Raw genomic sequence first — 13,590 nt, 5'->3', positions numbered from 1 at the left:
TGCAGATCTTAGTACAACTTAATTGTATACTTTATGGCTTGCTCTCCGTAAACTGATTTTTTATGTGGTTATTTACAATTACTTGTACTCCGTATGAGTTTATTATATGAGAAAAGTTGTGAATAACAGAGGGGGAACCGTCCTCATCCCTACCCATGCCCTGCAACTCAATATGCCGTACTAAATGTATAGTACCTTTTGTTCTGTTGATAAACGGGATTGCTAATTTTCATCCGGATCCGGATGAAAACAATTCGCTTTCATCCGTTTTCTCGTTCGTTCGATCCCTCTGTTGAGACTCGTGCACTTCTTTCCTTCCCCAGCGCGCGGGTTGTTTTTGGTTGTTATCGGGCCCGCGCACTGTTCCGGGAGACCCGTTAATATCGCGGGTCGCGTCTCCTGGTCGACATGTCCCTTTTATTTTGAATTTTTCCTTTCTCCCCCTGTAGCTGCCTTTGACTGGATCATTCCCCATTTCTAGCGGCGAGAGCTCGGAGGCAGAGAGGCATGGCGATTTCGGTTGGAGGCCTCACTCGCTGATCTCTCGAGGCGCTTTGGTGGTCAGGCCCGCGGTTCTTCCCCCTCCTCTCCTGGTTGCTTATCTCCAAGCTCGCGCTCTGATTTGATTCACCTTTGTTCTTGTCAGGGAGAGCGGGAGAGGCCAAGTCGACGCCATGGCGATTTGGCTGCGGTTTCTTCTCGGGTCGTTTGATTCGTGACGCTCCTTCTTTCGTGGTGGTCCGCAAGCCCTGCGTCTCTCCCCCCGTCCCCTACCTGAGGTTGTTGGTTTGCAAGCACCCCCTCCCCCCTTTTTCATTTTCCCTTTCATTTTTCTGTGCGATTTGCTAGATCTGGTTGATTGTCTTGTTGTATTCGTCTGCTTGCATTTGTCGTGTGTGGTGTTTTTTGTTGCACATGTAAATTTAGCGGTGGATCCCTCTTGTCTATTTTGATTTCTTCTTCCGAATGTAGATGTAGTTTTCCTGTGGCGGGCTTTGAATTGGCGGTGTTGATCCATTGGCGGCTGCTAGTGTGGTAGCTTGATGTTTGTCTGGTCTAGCCTGTTTTTAATGTACATTTGTGGTTTTCTAGTGTAATTTCTGATGTGGATGTATGGTTACTCCGCTTTTCACCTGTTGTTTGATTCTGGACTGAATTTCTTCAGTGAAGTAATAGTTATTTGGTCTGTACTACTGCAGTATAATTTTGAGTGGATTTCACTGTAATTAAGTAACAGCTGTTTGGCTAGTGAATGGCCATTGTAAGTGTAATGTTTGGTTTAATTTTACAGTGATATCTCTACTATAGTTTCAGTCTATAGTAGTCTATCTTACACTGGTTTTTCACTGTAAATGGCAAGTGTAAATGTATTATTTAGGTTTTATTCTGGACTGAATTTCTTCAATTAAGCAACAGTTGTTTGGTCTGTACTATAGTGATATCTCTATTTAAATTTCACTGATATCTCTGTGTAACTTACAGTGTAGATGGTGGTACATTTAACTGAATTGTGTGCTTCCATTGTTTTATACTTTTGTTTACATGGTGGTACATTAACTGAATTTTTCAGTACATAGAGAAAATAATTTAATGATGATAGATGTAGGCATGCAAATGTTGAATCTCCTAGTCGGTTGAGTCTCGTGATGTGTACGTGTTGGTCTGAAAAAAAATTCTGTTGTAGTTTCAGTGTTTCGGACTGTAATTTCTAGTGTAATTTTGAGTGGATTTTCAGTATAGTTTCATTTTTTAGTCTAGTGTAAATGTATTAGCACAAATGTTGTTTTCAGTTCAAATTTACAGTGATATTTTTTACTGTTGGTTCAGGTATATAGACTTCTCTCACTGTAATTTTGTTTCTTGGAACCTCCAATCTGTGTTAAACTGAACAAGGGCTTAACCCCACCATTAATTTACACTATAAATTAGTGTAGCTAACCTGTAATTTTTGTACTTACAGTCTATGTACTGGAATTTTTCGGTCTAACATGCAGTGTAATTACACTTTAATCTGTTTATTATGTGTAACTAACCTGAATTTTTGTACTTACAGTCTATGCACTGAAACTTTCAAGTCTAATTTGCAATGTAAATACACTGTAATTTTCAGTGTAATTAACCTATTTTTTTGTAGTTACAGTCTATGTACTAAAATCTTGCAGTCTAAATTGCAGTGTAATTACACTGTAAATTCAGTGTAATTTGCAATGTAATTACACTCAGTGTTTAACCTGTGTGTTAAGTGTAATTAACCTGAATTTTTGTTCCTGCAGTCTATGTACTGTATTTTTCCAAGCTAAATTGCAGTGTAATTCTACTGTAAATTTTTTTATCACATTTATGTCATGTAAGGCTTGTGGGCAGGGACCCCTTGTTATTTCGCCTGATGGTAGTGTAAATTGTTCAGAGAAGCCACATAGACGAGTTTCCTTTGCAGCACATTGTACATCAGTGTTGAGTTTCCATCAAAAATGGGAGGAGGCTTGGTTGAGTGTATCATGTGATCATTTTTCCTCCATCTGTCTATGATATACTTGTCTGGTATCCTCTCTACGTTCAATTGGATCAACACTCTGAGTATGTGTCAGGATAGGATTCCATCCTTGTGAAATGCGCAGCAGATGCATCATGCATGAGTACTTCTCTTGCATCAAATCTATCTGTACTAGGAACTTTCTTCTTCTTAGTTCCTTTCGAATGCTAGGTCTCAGCTTGATAAACCATGTAGGTTTTTTCCTTTTTCAAGCTCAAACACATGCAGCCTCGTTGTATCTTCCATTTTCTTTTGGAACTTCCTGAAGATGCGAATATTGTAGAGCTCATGCACTTGTCTTTCTAAACTGTATTTGGACCAGAACTTCTTGTGTGCATCCTTTTTGCTTCTAGACAAGTGATCACATTCTTGCTCCCTGTCATGAATGACTTCTATTAGCCTGTCATACTCTCTTAGGAAGCTTGTTGCACTGAATTTAGCCCCCACTCCCCTTTTGAATAGTCCATTTGTCATACTCTCTTCGAGATACGGTGACTGCCCTTTGATGCTATATTCCATTGCATCTGATTCGATTGCAGGCACCTGCACTCAATGTTTTCAGAAAGTATAAGTAATGAAGTGTTGTAGAATAAACAAGAGCATTTCTGCTGTCCCCATTTGTCCTTTTTTGCATGTATGTATGTTTATGCATATGTAGGGTGCAACAAGTAGATCAGAAATGCAGTAAAGCATGTTGCAAGTCATTGGCAAGGATTTTTGTACAGTTTTGTCTCTGAAACCAGAGTTATTTGTGTCAATTCTAGTAGTCTCTTCAGACACAAGTTTCTGATTTCTTCTATTTATGTGCAAATCAGAGCTTGTAATTTACAAGGTAGGATGCAGAGTAATTACATAGAGAAGGTCAGAGTAAATTGATCAAACAAGTCACAATAATTTGATTTCAGTATATAGTTTCTTTTGTTAGTGTCAACTAGTGTCAGTGCTTAACCTGATTGTCCTCAGTCTTTTTTGTGATCATTTATTTTCACTGTTAATTTTCATGGCAGATTAGTCATTGTGAACTAGTATCAGATCATAGTAATTTGAACTATAACTTTGTACAGTACCATTGTTTCTAAAATACAGTCATGTATTCACAGCTTTATACTGAAATCTAATCTGCCATGTCTAAAATACAGTCATAGGTTCACAGATACAAGTGTCTAAACATGATCAAAAGTATCTGAACAATGCACAGTTTCTCAGCATCAAAGTTTCTGAAATTACAGCAGTACTACTCTTTTTGTTTGAACAAGTTTTTCCTAAATGGAATTCATAGCTTCCTGAACATGCCCCCTCTCATCCCCAAACTTCTTTTTGGCCCAGTGTTGTGGCTATAGCTGCGAATTTCACAGCACTAATTTTGCAACTAGTTTTCAGAATGTAGTGTTCCAAGGTGTTATTCCTGTGACCATAGACTAGTAGTTTGTGTGTTCATAGTCTAGTTGTTTCTAGGGTTTCTCCTGCTTCATGCTATCTTTTCTGCCTGTGTTCTAATCTTTTTCTGTTAAGTTGTGCTCTTCAACATATGTGAATGATCCTCACAGAGAGCTTGTTTTTCTTTCAGATGTCATGAGGTAGGAGAGAGATCTTGGAGGAGTGAATGCATAAGAGTTGGGTGTTTACCTGTGTTTTTTCTGCATCTCCAGCCAGATTTGTGTCCCAGATCATGGAGGAATTGCCCTCTCTGCTGGTGTGTTTATGGTGCATTTTCTTAATGGATTTATGGTGTAATTCCTACTGGACTTACAGTGTTTTTCTTAGTGGATTCCAGTGTAATTCTAAGTGGATTTACACTATAATTCCTACTGTATTTACAGTGGTTTTTAGTGGATTTCACTGTAATTCTAAGTAGATTTACAGTGTAATTCTAAGTGGATTTACACTGCAGTTCCTACTGGATTTACAGTGTTTTTCTTAGTGGATTTCCACTTAAATGCTTAGTGTAATTATTTAGTACAAATTATTTGGATTGTTAGTATATTTTTAGCGGTATTTACAGTGCAAATCTTAGTGTAATTTTAGTGGATTTTACATTGTAATTCTTAGTGGACATAAAGATTTTTACAGTGCATTTTTCGGTGGATATTAAACTGAACTCTTTAGTTTTTTTTTTAGAAAAGGAGGAGACCCCCGGCCTCTGCATTTGGGCGATGCATACGGCCACTTTATTAATTATTCTCACAAGACCTTACAAAGTCATACAACAGTAAGACTAAAGCCACCGTCTAAGCAATAACTGTCGCTACTCCTATCCAATTGATGAAGGGGCGCTGATAGTCTGGGCCTAATACCAAACAGACATCGCAGCCAAATCTAAACATCTAAGACCTGAGGTCCCAACCAGGACGCCTGCCGGGTATGGGGCACCTACCAGTCCGGCGCACTCCTCAACCAGGACGCCTGCCGGGTATGAGGCCGCCGCAGCCACCTGCCACCAATCCATCTTCAGTGTTGTACTGCTGCACCACCTTGCCCGGCCTCTCTGCCATCGACGACACCACGACGCCTGATAACGTCACCCTCCTGCGCGAGTCCAGTCCCTCACCACACATCGGGCGCTGAGTCTCCACTACGCCACGCCGCCGAGAAACGCCACCATTAATGTGCAGGATGAATCACGGCTCCACCAATTATTCCGTCCACTGGTCCCTCGAGCAAGTGTACACCTCCAAGAATGACGCCACAAGAGGGAAATGACACAATAATGCCGCCGTCATCCAATCTATTGATCTAGGGTTTTCCCCGGAGGTAGCAGATAGTGGCCTGGAACTTCTCAACAGCGATGCCTTCAACAAGGGAACGGCACCGAATAGTGCCGCCATCGCCGGCCTCGGCAGCAGCCGCGAGCAGGTCTTCACCCAGATCTGTTCCAATGGCCTCCATCAAGCGTCTTGTGCACGGATCGTCCACCACCGCGGCCGCCGCGTCGCCCGTCGCGAGTCCACAGCCGCCGACACATCCTCCGCCGTCCCGGGCCGCCGCCCCGGGATCCAGCCCTCGCTGGCCGCCGGAACGAAGCCACCGAGCCCCATCGAGGGCGGCCAACGGGGCGGAGAAGCTAGATCCGGCCAGGATCCGGCCTCTCCCTGCGCTGAAGCCACTCCCGCGGCCCTGCATCTCACCCGCGCCCGAGGCGACGCAGGCAGCGCATGCGCGCGCAACGCCGCGAAGAGGGGAAACGCCCCGCCGCCACCTTCCCTGGGGCACGCGCGGACTTCGCCGGCGGCCCCTCCAGCGACGGCGAAGCGAGGGAGGGGGCGAGGGGGACCTGGCGGCGGCGGCGGAGCTAGGTTCAGTTGTAGTTGAACCTATAGGGGAACTGAACTCTTTAGTGGAATTATAAGTGTAATATTAGTTCTTTTCCGGTGTGTATTTTGTCATTTCATTTTGGTCCTTTCATCCCTTTGTTAGCTCTAGCTTAGTGGACATAGGAAAGCTTGGCTCTAACGTTGGGTGCTTTTCTCCTTTTTGCTGCTTTATGTTCGGGTTGGAAATGCTGGGGTGTGGACCCGTTAAGAATATGTTGCTGGTCTGTGTAAAAGCGGGACAAAGACTCTAGCAAGTTGCCATGATACTCCAGAGGAGCCCGCAAGCACCCAGAGAAATTGTCGGATACCCCGGCTCCAGCTCGTGAGTAGCAAGAGAAAACCCCAAATTCTTTAGCTACAAAAACACCCCTTCTCCTAAACCTCATGTGCCTACCCGGAGACTCCGACCAACTAAAAGTTGCACTTTTGTAGCTTTTGGATTTGGACTTTAGGTCATGGGAAATGAGTTGCCTTGCTCATGACTTGATGTTGTCCTTTGCCTCTCAATGATCCTCGATACTCAAGAAATAATTATGACTAAACTAGCTAGCCTTCCTGAAGTCCTTCTTGAGCACTTTAATTTTCAATGATCATTAATCCACATCACTATGCATGCATTGAACTAAAACATATTCAAACATTTAGCGGCCTTCACTAGTCCCAATAGTACATCGTCATAAATACAAAAACATAGGTTAAGTGCCCAATTGCACTTTTACAAGTCAATAAGTATTCATCCATTGTGGGCAAATTGAATTATTCATAAAATTTTATGAATGGTGTCGAATTATGTAATATTGGCTACACCACACTACTCTCGCACCATATTGGATACCCCTAACGGAAACTTGCATGAGTTCCTAACCAGGTAATGACCACATCATTCTGGCACATGGGTATGTATTGTTTGTTGAGAAAAATAATAAAATGGGGTAACCACTATCACTAGGTCAACACTACGAGGTAGAATAAAAAAAATGTAAATGGGGTAACATTGCCATAAGGTCACAATGGTGGAGAAAAAGAGGAACTATTCTAAATTTAATATCATTTCATATACCAACTTTAAAGGTTGAAAATATTCACTCCATCCTAACTAGTATTGTCTACTTACAGAAATGATGTAATAGTTAGTTGAGAAATTTACCAATCAAACATCTTAGAAGGTGTGGACGTATAACTGAAAGGTTGCTTGATATTAGTTCCAAAAGAGGCAACTTTGCTTGTACGGTAGTTTTGGCACATGACATTGCTGAAAGAACAGACTAAATTATATTGCAACTTGAAATGCAAGTACTATCTCAGCTTAAATCTGAGATAAAATATTCACCTACCTGGATTTATTAGTACAAGAACCAAATCATTGTTTGGACTGCGAGCTGCGACCGAAATTGCCAAGCACCCACCGAGAGAATCTCCAATTACAAATATTGGTCTGTTTGGTGACAAAGCTTGCTCATATTTGATGCATTCTTCCACATTTTGTAGTAGCCCTATATGCATTTAAACTCAGCATTCATCTCTAAAGCTTGGGAAGGTGGTTCCTGTCACTAGTGTTTAAGTTCCACAATATAGAAGTAACAATGTTGAAGACACTAGTACTCGTGCACGTGCAACATATTTGAATCAATCAACGGTATATTGGTTATGACCGTGTGCATTGGACCGGGGAGGTTATTTTTACGAAAAGGCAATCTACGCTGATTTTCAATGAATAATAGAGGGGGGAAACCAGTTATAGGCGACCAAAATGGTCCCAAGAAACAAAGAAAGTATGGGGGGGGGGGGGGGGGGGGGGTGGAAGACTACAACATGTTGGGTGGAGCAGCGAGTAGTAAACAACATACAACATAAAACCATGTAATTAAGTATTATGAAAATAGACTATTTGTCCACCACTGAAGTTTCAAGCTCCAACAAGTATTATGAAATAATATAAAATAATATAAGAATACAACCATCACTCTAATACATTCATCAAAATGATGGAAATAGAAAAAAAAATATGATGACAATCATGGTTTGAAATATCAAATATATTACCCCCTCTATTCATAAATATAAGACATTTTAGAGACTTGTGTTACGTCTCTAAAATGCCTTGTATTTATTTATAGAGGGAATGCCAATCATAAAAATGACAGAAAAGCATAAAATATGTAATGTCTTATAAAAATGTATCAATAAAATCCAATCAAACCATTCTATTATCAGTGTGCGTAGAGCAAACTAATATGGAAAATACATTGTCGAGGAACCTAATTAAGTCACAATCCATGTTGATTCGCAAGACTTGGAGGATATATATTACGGGAGCTAGTGTATAATACAGTTTGTAGGTATTTAACTTTATTCAATCACGGGTCACTAAACTATAGTTAGATGGACTGCTTTGAGGTTGTGAATTCTAAGAAATCGTATGTTTTATATTAGTATGGATACATTACAAGTATCTCAAGAATAATTATTTTTGTTAAATTTAATGCAAATAAACATGAGGTACCATGTATCTTTGTTTCAGAAAAAAAATTGCGCATGTTTACAGTTTGGTCTCTCATATTTATTTGGTAAACTACGAAGTGCCTCTATTGGCATAGACCAAGCTAATGAAAATAATATTTTCTGGAATATAAGCAATCTATTTTGTACCTCCAAATGGTGTACGATCGTGTACTGGTATGTGTAAGCAGCGCACCTCAAATACCCTGCCAACAAAAAATGAAAAATAAATTGAATTTTAATGCCTCGTTTGAAGGAATTTTTTAGATTTGAGTATGCAAGCAATAGTAGGGCAAAATAATACCAATCAGTATTCTCTCTCTCTTTTCATTAAAGAACTGAATCATGTAGAGTTTTCAGTGTGACTTTTTTTAATGAATTGAACAAGTTCGCGATACTCGCTGGAGTTGGAGTCTAAAATTGATGCAATTAAAACTTGGTATATAGTCCTTTCCATTGGAGAATATGCCTTTTATGGGGTGGAGAATATGTTAAATATCAGACAAGCAAGTTTATATGTTTGACCTAGAAAAGTAGTAGTATTGTAACATGATACTGTAACGTGTGGATAGGGGGTACATTTAGGAATTGGACACTGTGTACATTGAGTCATATATACGGGAATATGTCTTGGAGTAATCACGAGGAGTTGCCCCCTTTAGAAAAAGCCAGTTGGTAGGGTGGTTTGCAGTCTCATTGTGGGTAGCCAGAGATGCCGATGGTTAGCATGTGCATAATAATATGTAGGGCTTAGCATCCGTTGACAGGCTCCTAGGGGTGTAGTCATGTTCATAGAATCTCGGTGTCTTCTTGTTGTGATTGCTAATCTTGATATATCATACTAGGGCCGATGGTTAGCATATGCACAATAATATGTAGGGCTTAGCATCCGTTGATAGGCTCCTAGGGGTGTGGTCATGTTCACAAAATCTCGGTGTCATCTTGTTGTGGCTGCTTATCTCGATATATCATACTAGGGATATTTTGAGGTTTTGGGTTTTTTGTGTTGATTTAGAGGAGGAGGAATCAATAATCTCTTGGGCGAGCTCAGTTTAATCACGGTGACGATTTCCTGAGTTTTGAATGGGATCGAGAAACCATCGCACACAAGCAAAAGGGCTGATTTAACCAATGGTAAAACATCTGCCGGACGGATTGCAACAGGATTGGCAATGTCAACAATAATGCTTGTGGGGTCAGTGTCGTTCAAGTCTCTAGGGTGTGGTGGCACGTAATACGAGTTGGAGAACCGTCAGAAGCTACAACGAGTCCGAGGCTAGTTCAAATTTGTTGGGTGGCTTTGGTCATTGAGCTACAAGATGAAATCCCAAGTCCAATATATTGTTTTTTAGACAAAGTCCAAGATAATGGTGGGTGTAAGAGGTGGTGGTGGGCCAAATGAGGCATAGTGGAATTATTATTTTGAGAGACCATTGCGGAATCAGGTGGAGGTGGGATTTGACATTTGCTTATTTCAAAAGGCAAGTTGCGGTTTCTTTGCAAAGATAAAAGCTTTGATCAATAATTACTTTGTTAATATATTTTTTTGTGACCCAAAATTGATGACCTTATTTTTAAATGATTTTGTATCAATTATACCACATAACATTATAATAGTTATTGATCAAAACATCGTCTTAAGGAATTAAAAAATATACATTATATATTGGGACGAAGGGAGTAATTAAGAGTAGATGGTCTACTCTAGAATCACTGCAACGTTAGCACACAAATAGTTGAGAGTAGATTGGTTTACTCTGAAACCCCATGGTCCTATATGGATGGTAATAGAATGCTTTTTTTTTCTTTTTGAAAGAAGGATAACCCCGGCCTCTCCATAGGAATAGAACACTCACATGCCCAAAGATTTGTGGTGCAAAATGAGTTCCATTCCAACACCATCGGTTCCTGCAGTTCCCACAATTACAAAAAACAATATTAAGCAGACAGCAGAAGAAAGGCAAGATAAATATCCTAATCATAACATTTCAAAGAATTATATATATATGTATATATGTTCATATATTATATATAGGGAAAATCCATCCTACCACCCAGTGGTAGTTACCGCATATATCTCATATACTACCATATTGTATTATATATACTACTTTATCACTATAAATATGTTCATATATTATATATAACATATTTCAAAGTGAGTTACATGAAAAAATTGTGAGTTGACCCATGGTTTTTTTTATATTTGTGAAAATACATATATATTTATACGTAAAAAAGAGCATACCCAAAATACGATGCATACTACCTAAAAAGTAGTATATATACTACCTAAACATTCTTATATACTACATACTACGCGTACATACTCTCCAATTTGATAGATACTAGTATATACAACATACAAAACTGAAGTAATGGTAACTACCACCGGTAGTAGATAAAATTTGTCCCACCATTATCCTTCGACGGTTGACGCCAGTTTGGAATTTGAGTTGTTCGTATTATTCGAAAGTTGGAACAACACTACCATTGTATCATATACTATCAATGAACAATGACAACGCTTGGACCAACCTGGCAAGAACAGCAGCAGAGGTGGATTATCAACCACCGGCCAGCCGCACTCAACGGGGCAGAACCATCGTGGTGGCCCACCGTCGTCCTTGGGCATGTTCCTAACCGCCTCTAGGTAATCCTTCATGGTGACGCTCCCGAACCCATCATCATACAGAGCCTTCAATCCGGTTTCCTCCGCGGCCTTCTTATCCCTCCTGTTGCTGCTCTCCTGCATCTTCTCCCAGTTGACTGCCTCGGCGGAGCTCGCGTGGGAGCCGAACCATGCATGCCGTCCAAGACGGCGGACAATGGGGTTGATGCAAAAGGGGCGCAGAATGGTGTGGGGGGCAATGGGCATGGCGAGAAGGTTGAACTTCATAGCGCTGGTTATACAAGGAACCGAGTTAAACGAATATATAGAGAAAGGCTTGTGAAGAGCCCCTAAAAAAAAGCTTGTGAAGAGGGTAAAAACCGAAATACTAGAGTCTACTCAAACTGAATGGGATTTTTACGCGTCCGGTTCTTTAAGGCACAACAGCTAACCGAAGAGTCGTCACTTACTTGACCATCACCGTTACTGTTTGCTATTGGCCCAACAGTGCCGGCCGGTGGAGGGATCACTATTTTCCTTGGATTTGTCCAACTGCCTTGATCGATTAGCGACATCATGAAATGCATGGCAATAGTCGCTCTGTGCCGATGGTACCCCACGCATCGTTTGCATATCTCACGGCGATGAATCCAAAGTTTTAACGGCGAGCGCTAAGAAAACGACGTAGCATCCTCACTGATGCTTTCTGTCGACCTCGGGCGGCGTGGAGGAGTTCTATTCGGATTCATTCTGTGCAACTCTTTGGTCGAATACTAATCCGCGGGTGGCCCCATGTTTTTATTGGTTCTCCTCCACGCGTGCAAAGCTGGAAGCCAACACGACGAGCCACGAGAATCCGGCCTCCTCCCAGTCAGCAGCTAGTCGTTGACAGTTGACACTGATTCAGCCTTGTTGATGTCCCAAATTCAGTGCATTCTTTCCAAAATTCAAGGCCTCTTTGATTTGCAGGATTTTGAAAACGCAGGAATAGAAAAAGTATAGGATTGGAGTGTCATGCCCATTTGAATCCTATAGGATTAGCGAGTGTTTGATTTCACGGGAAAAGCAAAGAAATTGTAAAAAGAGGTTGGAGTGGATGTTAGATTTCCTATGAAATGTAGTACAAAAGATTCCATTGAAAAAAATTCCTATGGGATTCAATCATATGAATCAAAGGACAAACGTAGGAAAATTTCCAAAGGATTTCAATCCTCCAAAAATCCTATAGAATTCATTTGAATCAAAGGAGCCCTCAGTGTATGTGATGTGCACCCTGATCAAGAATTCATCCGATTAACCACTTAACTTGCCGATTAACACCTACTCGTAGGGTCATCGAGTAGCCGATAAATTGATAAATCATCCGATTAATTGATTAACTGACGATAAACTTACAAATGAGCCTATTAATCCCGTACTCTCCAACCAGCTGAGAAGTTACCAGTTAACGATTTCCTCAACGATGGATGTGCAAATTTCAATGTTTACTGTCCAAAAAGGGACAGTTGTGGTTGAACCCAGGCACACCACACCCCCTTATCTAGCCACCCATTTTATGCATCGTGATCCGTGCAGGTACTTTTCTCTTTTCTTTTTCTCCCAAATAAACTTCAAACTTAAAACAACATATAAACTTCAAACTTGCGAGAAAACAAAACATTATAATTATTATGTGGGGGGAAACTTATGGATTTTTCATGCACCATAAATACTTGAAATAATAGTATATTTTTTATTCAATTTTTTTTCTCATTTCGTATATTTATGCTAGAGCAAAAAATCTGAAAGTTTTTTTCACGCATTGTATAGTTCTAATGTTCTGTTGACCTGCAAAGTTTTAGGTCCATATGTTGTTTCATTTGAGAAACAAAAAAGACAAACTTTCATGTAGTTAGTTAGTTGGCTAACACTTGCTCTCAAAAGCAATGTTGGAGGATAAGGATAAGAGATACAGTGTACTTGGGCTTAGAAATGCAGTGCTGGTGTCCAAAATTTCAGTGCATAGGCTGTCCAAATTCAAGTTTATCTGTTGTCCAAATTTCAGTGTATATGTCCTGCTTTTTTACTGCCATTTATCAAGTGATTTCAGTGTACAAGAGTTGGCCTTAACCCTCTGTTATCTTCTGATTTCCTGGGCACGCAAGAGCTGGCCTTGTTGCTTCAAAAATGATTTTTTTTATCTTGTAATCGATGGAACAAAAGTTACTGAGTATTTACTATGTCTAGGAAATACTAGTATATATAGTTTACATTTTCAAATTTTTGGTGCTCTTCTTTAGTTTAGCTTGCCAAACCTTTTCTTTGTAGCTCCACAACTGAAAGGTAGGCCCCAATTTCAAATTTGGCTCCCCTAATTTTTTTTTAAATTTTAGCACGGGACCCTAGATTTTTCAGCTCGGCCCTGCGCATCAGGTTTGCGTAGCAGGCTCAGCAATCCTAAACTGAAAACAACTCCTTATTTCCCTGAAAAATCTCCAGAAGACGATTAGCTTATTCCTAACATACGTGGCATCATACACAGCCACTGGCTTACATTTTGGTCCTGCTCTGCTCCAGAGATATGGACATCAAATAACCCACACGCCATGAGATTTTCAGCCGGTCACCCTCTCACTACAGACTCTGCATTTGTCCAT

At 40.5% G+C, this 13,590-nt stretch overlaps 1 protein-coding gene and 1 long non-coding RNA gene across 2 annotated transcripts; one reads left to right on the top strand and one right to left on the bottom strand.

Moving 5' to 3' along the window:
• The first annotated feature begins 408 nt into the window (after positions 1-408).
• LOC120973772 (uncharacterized) lies at positions 409-4,619 on the top strand. The gene is made up of 3 exons (XR_005769187.3): positions 409-560; positions 647-779; positions 4,101-4,619. It is a non-coding gene; the product is annotated as an uncharacterized lncRNA (long non-coding RNA).
• Positions 4,620-9,960: 5,341 nt separating this feature from the next.
• On the bottom strand, positions 9,961-11,403 carry LOC120974707 (phytyl ester synthase 1, chloroplastic-like). Its single transcript, XM_040401117.3, has 2 exons — positions 10,882-11,403; positions 9,961-10,251 (listed from the first exon to the last, which is right to left on the bottom strand). The coding sequence occupies exons 1-2, from the start codon at positions 11,240-11,242 to the stop codon at positions 10,196-10,198; spliced, it is 417 nt and encodes a 138-aa protein (XP_040257051.1). The 5' UTR covers positions 11,243-11,403; the 3' UTR covers positions 9,961-10,195.
• Positions 11,404-13,590: the final 2,187 nt, after the last annotated feature.

This window comes from Aegilops tauschii, chromosome 2 (assembly GCF_002575655.3).
Source record: "Aegilops tauschii subsp. strangulata cultivar AL8/78 chromosome 2, Aet v6.0, whole genome shotgun sequence".
Taxonomy (NCBI): domain Eukaryota; kingdom Viridiplantae; phylum Streptophyta; class Magnoliopsida; order Poales; family Poaceae; genus Aegilops; species Aegilops tauschii.
The sequence above is the reverse complement of the archived record's forward strand: the minus strand, read 5'-3'. Positions and strand labels throughout refer to the sequence as shown.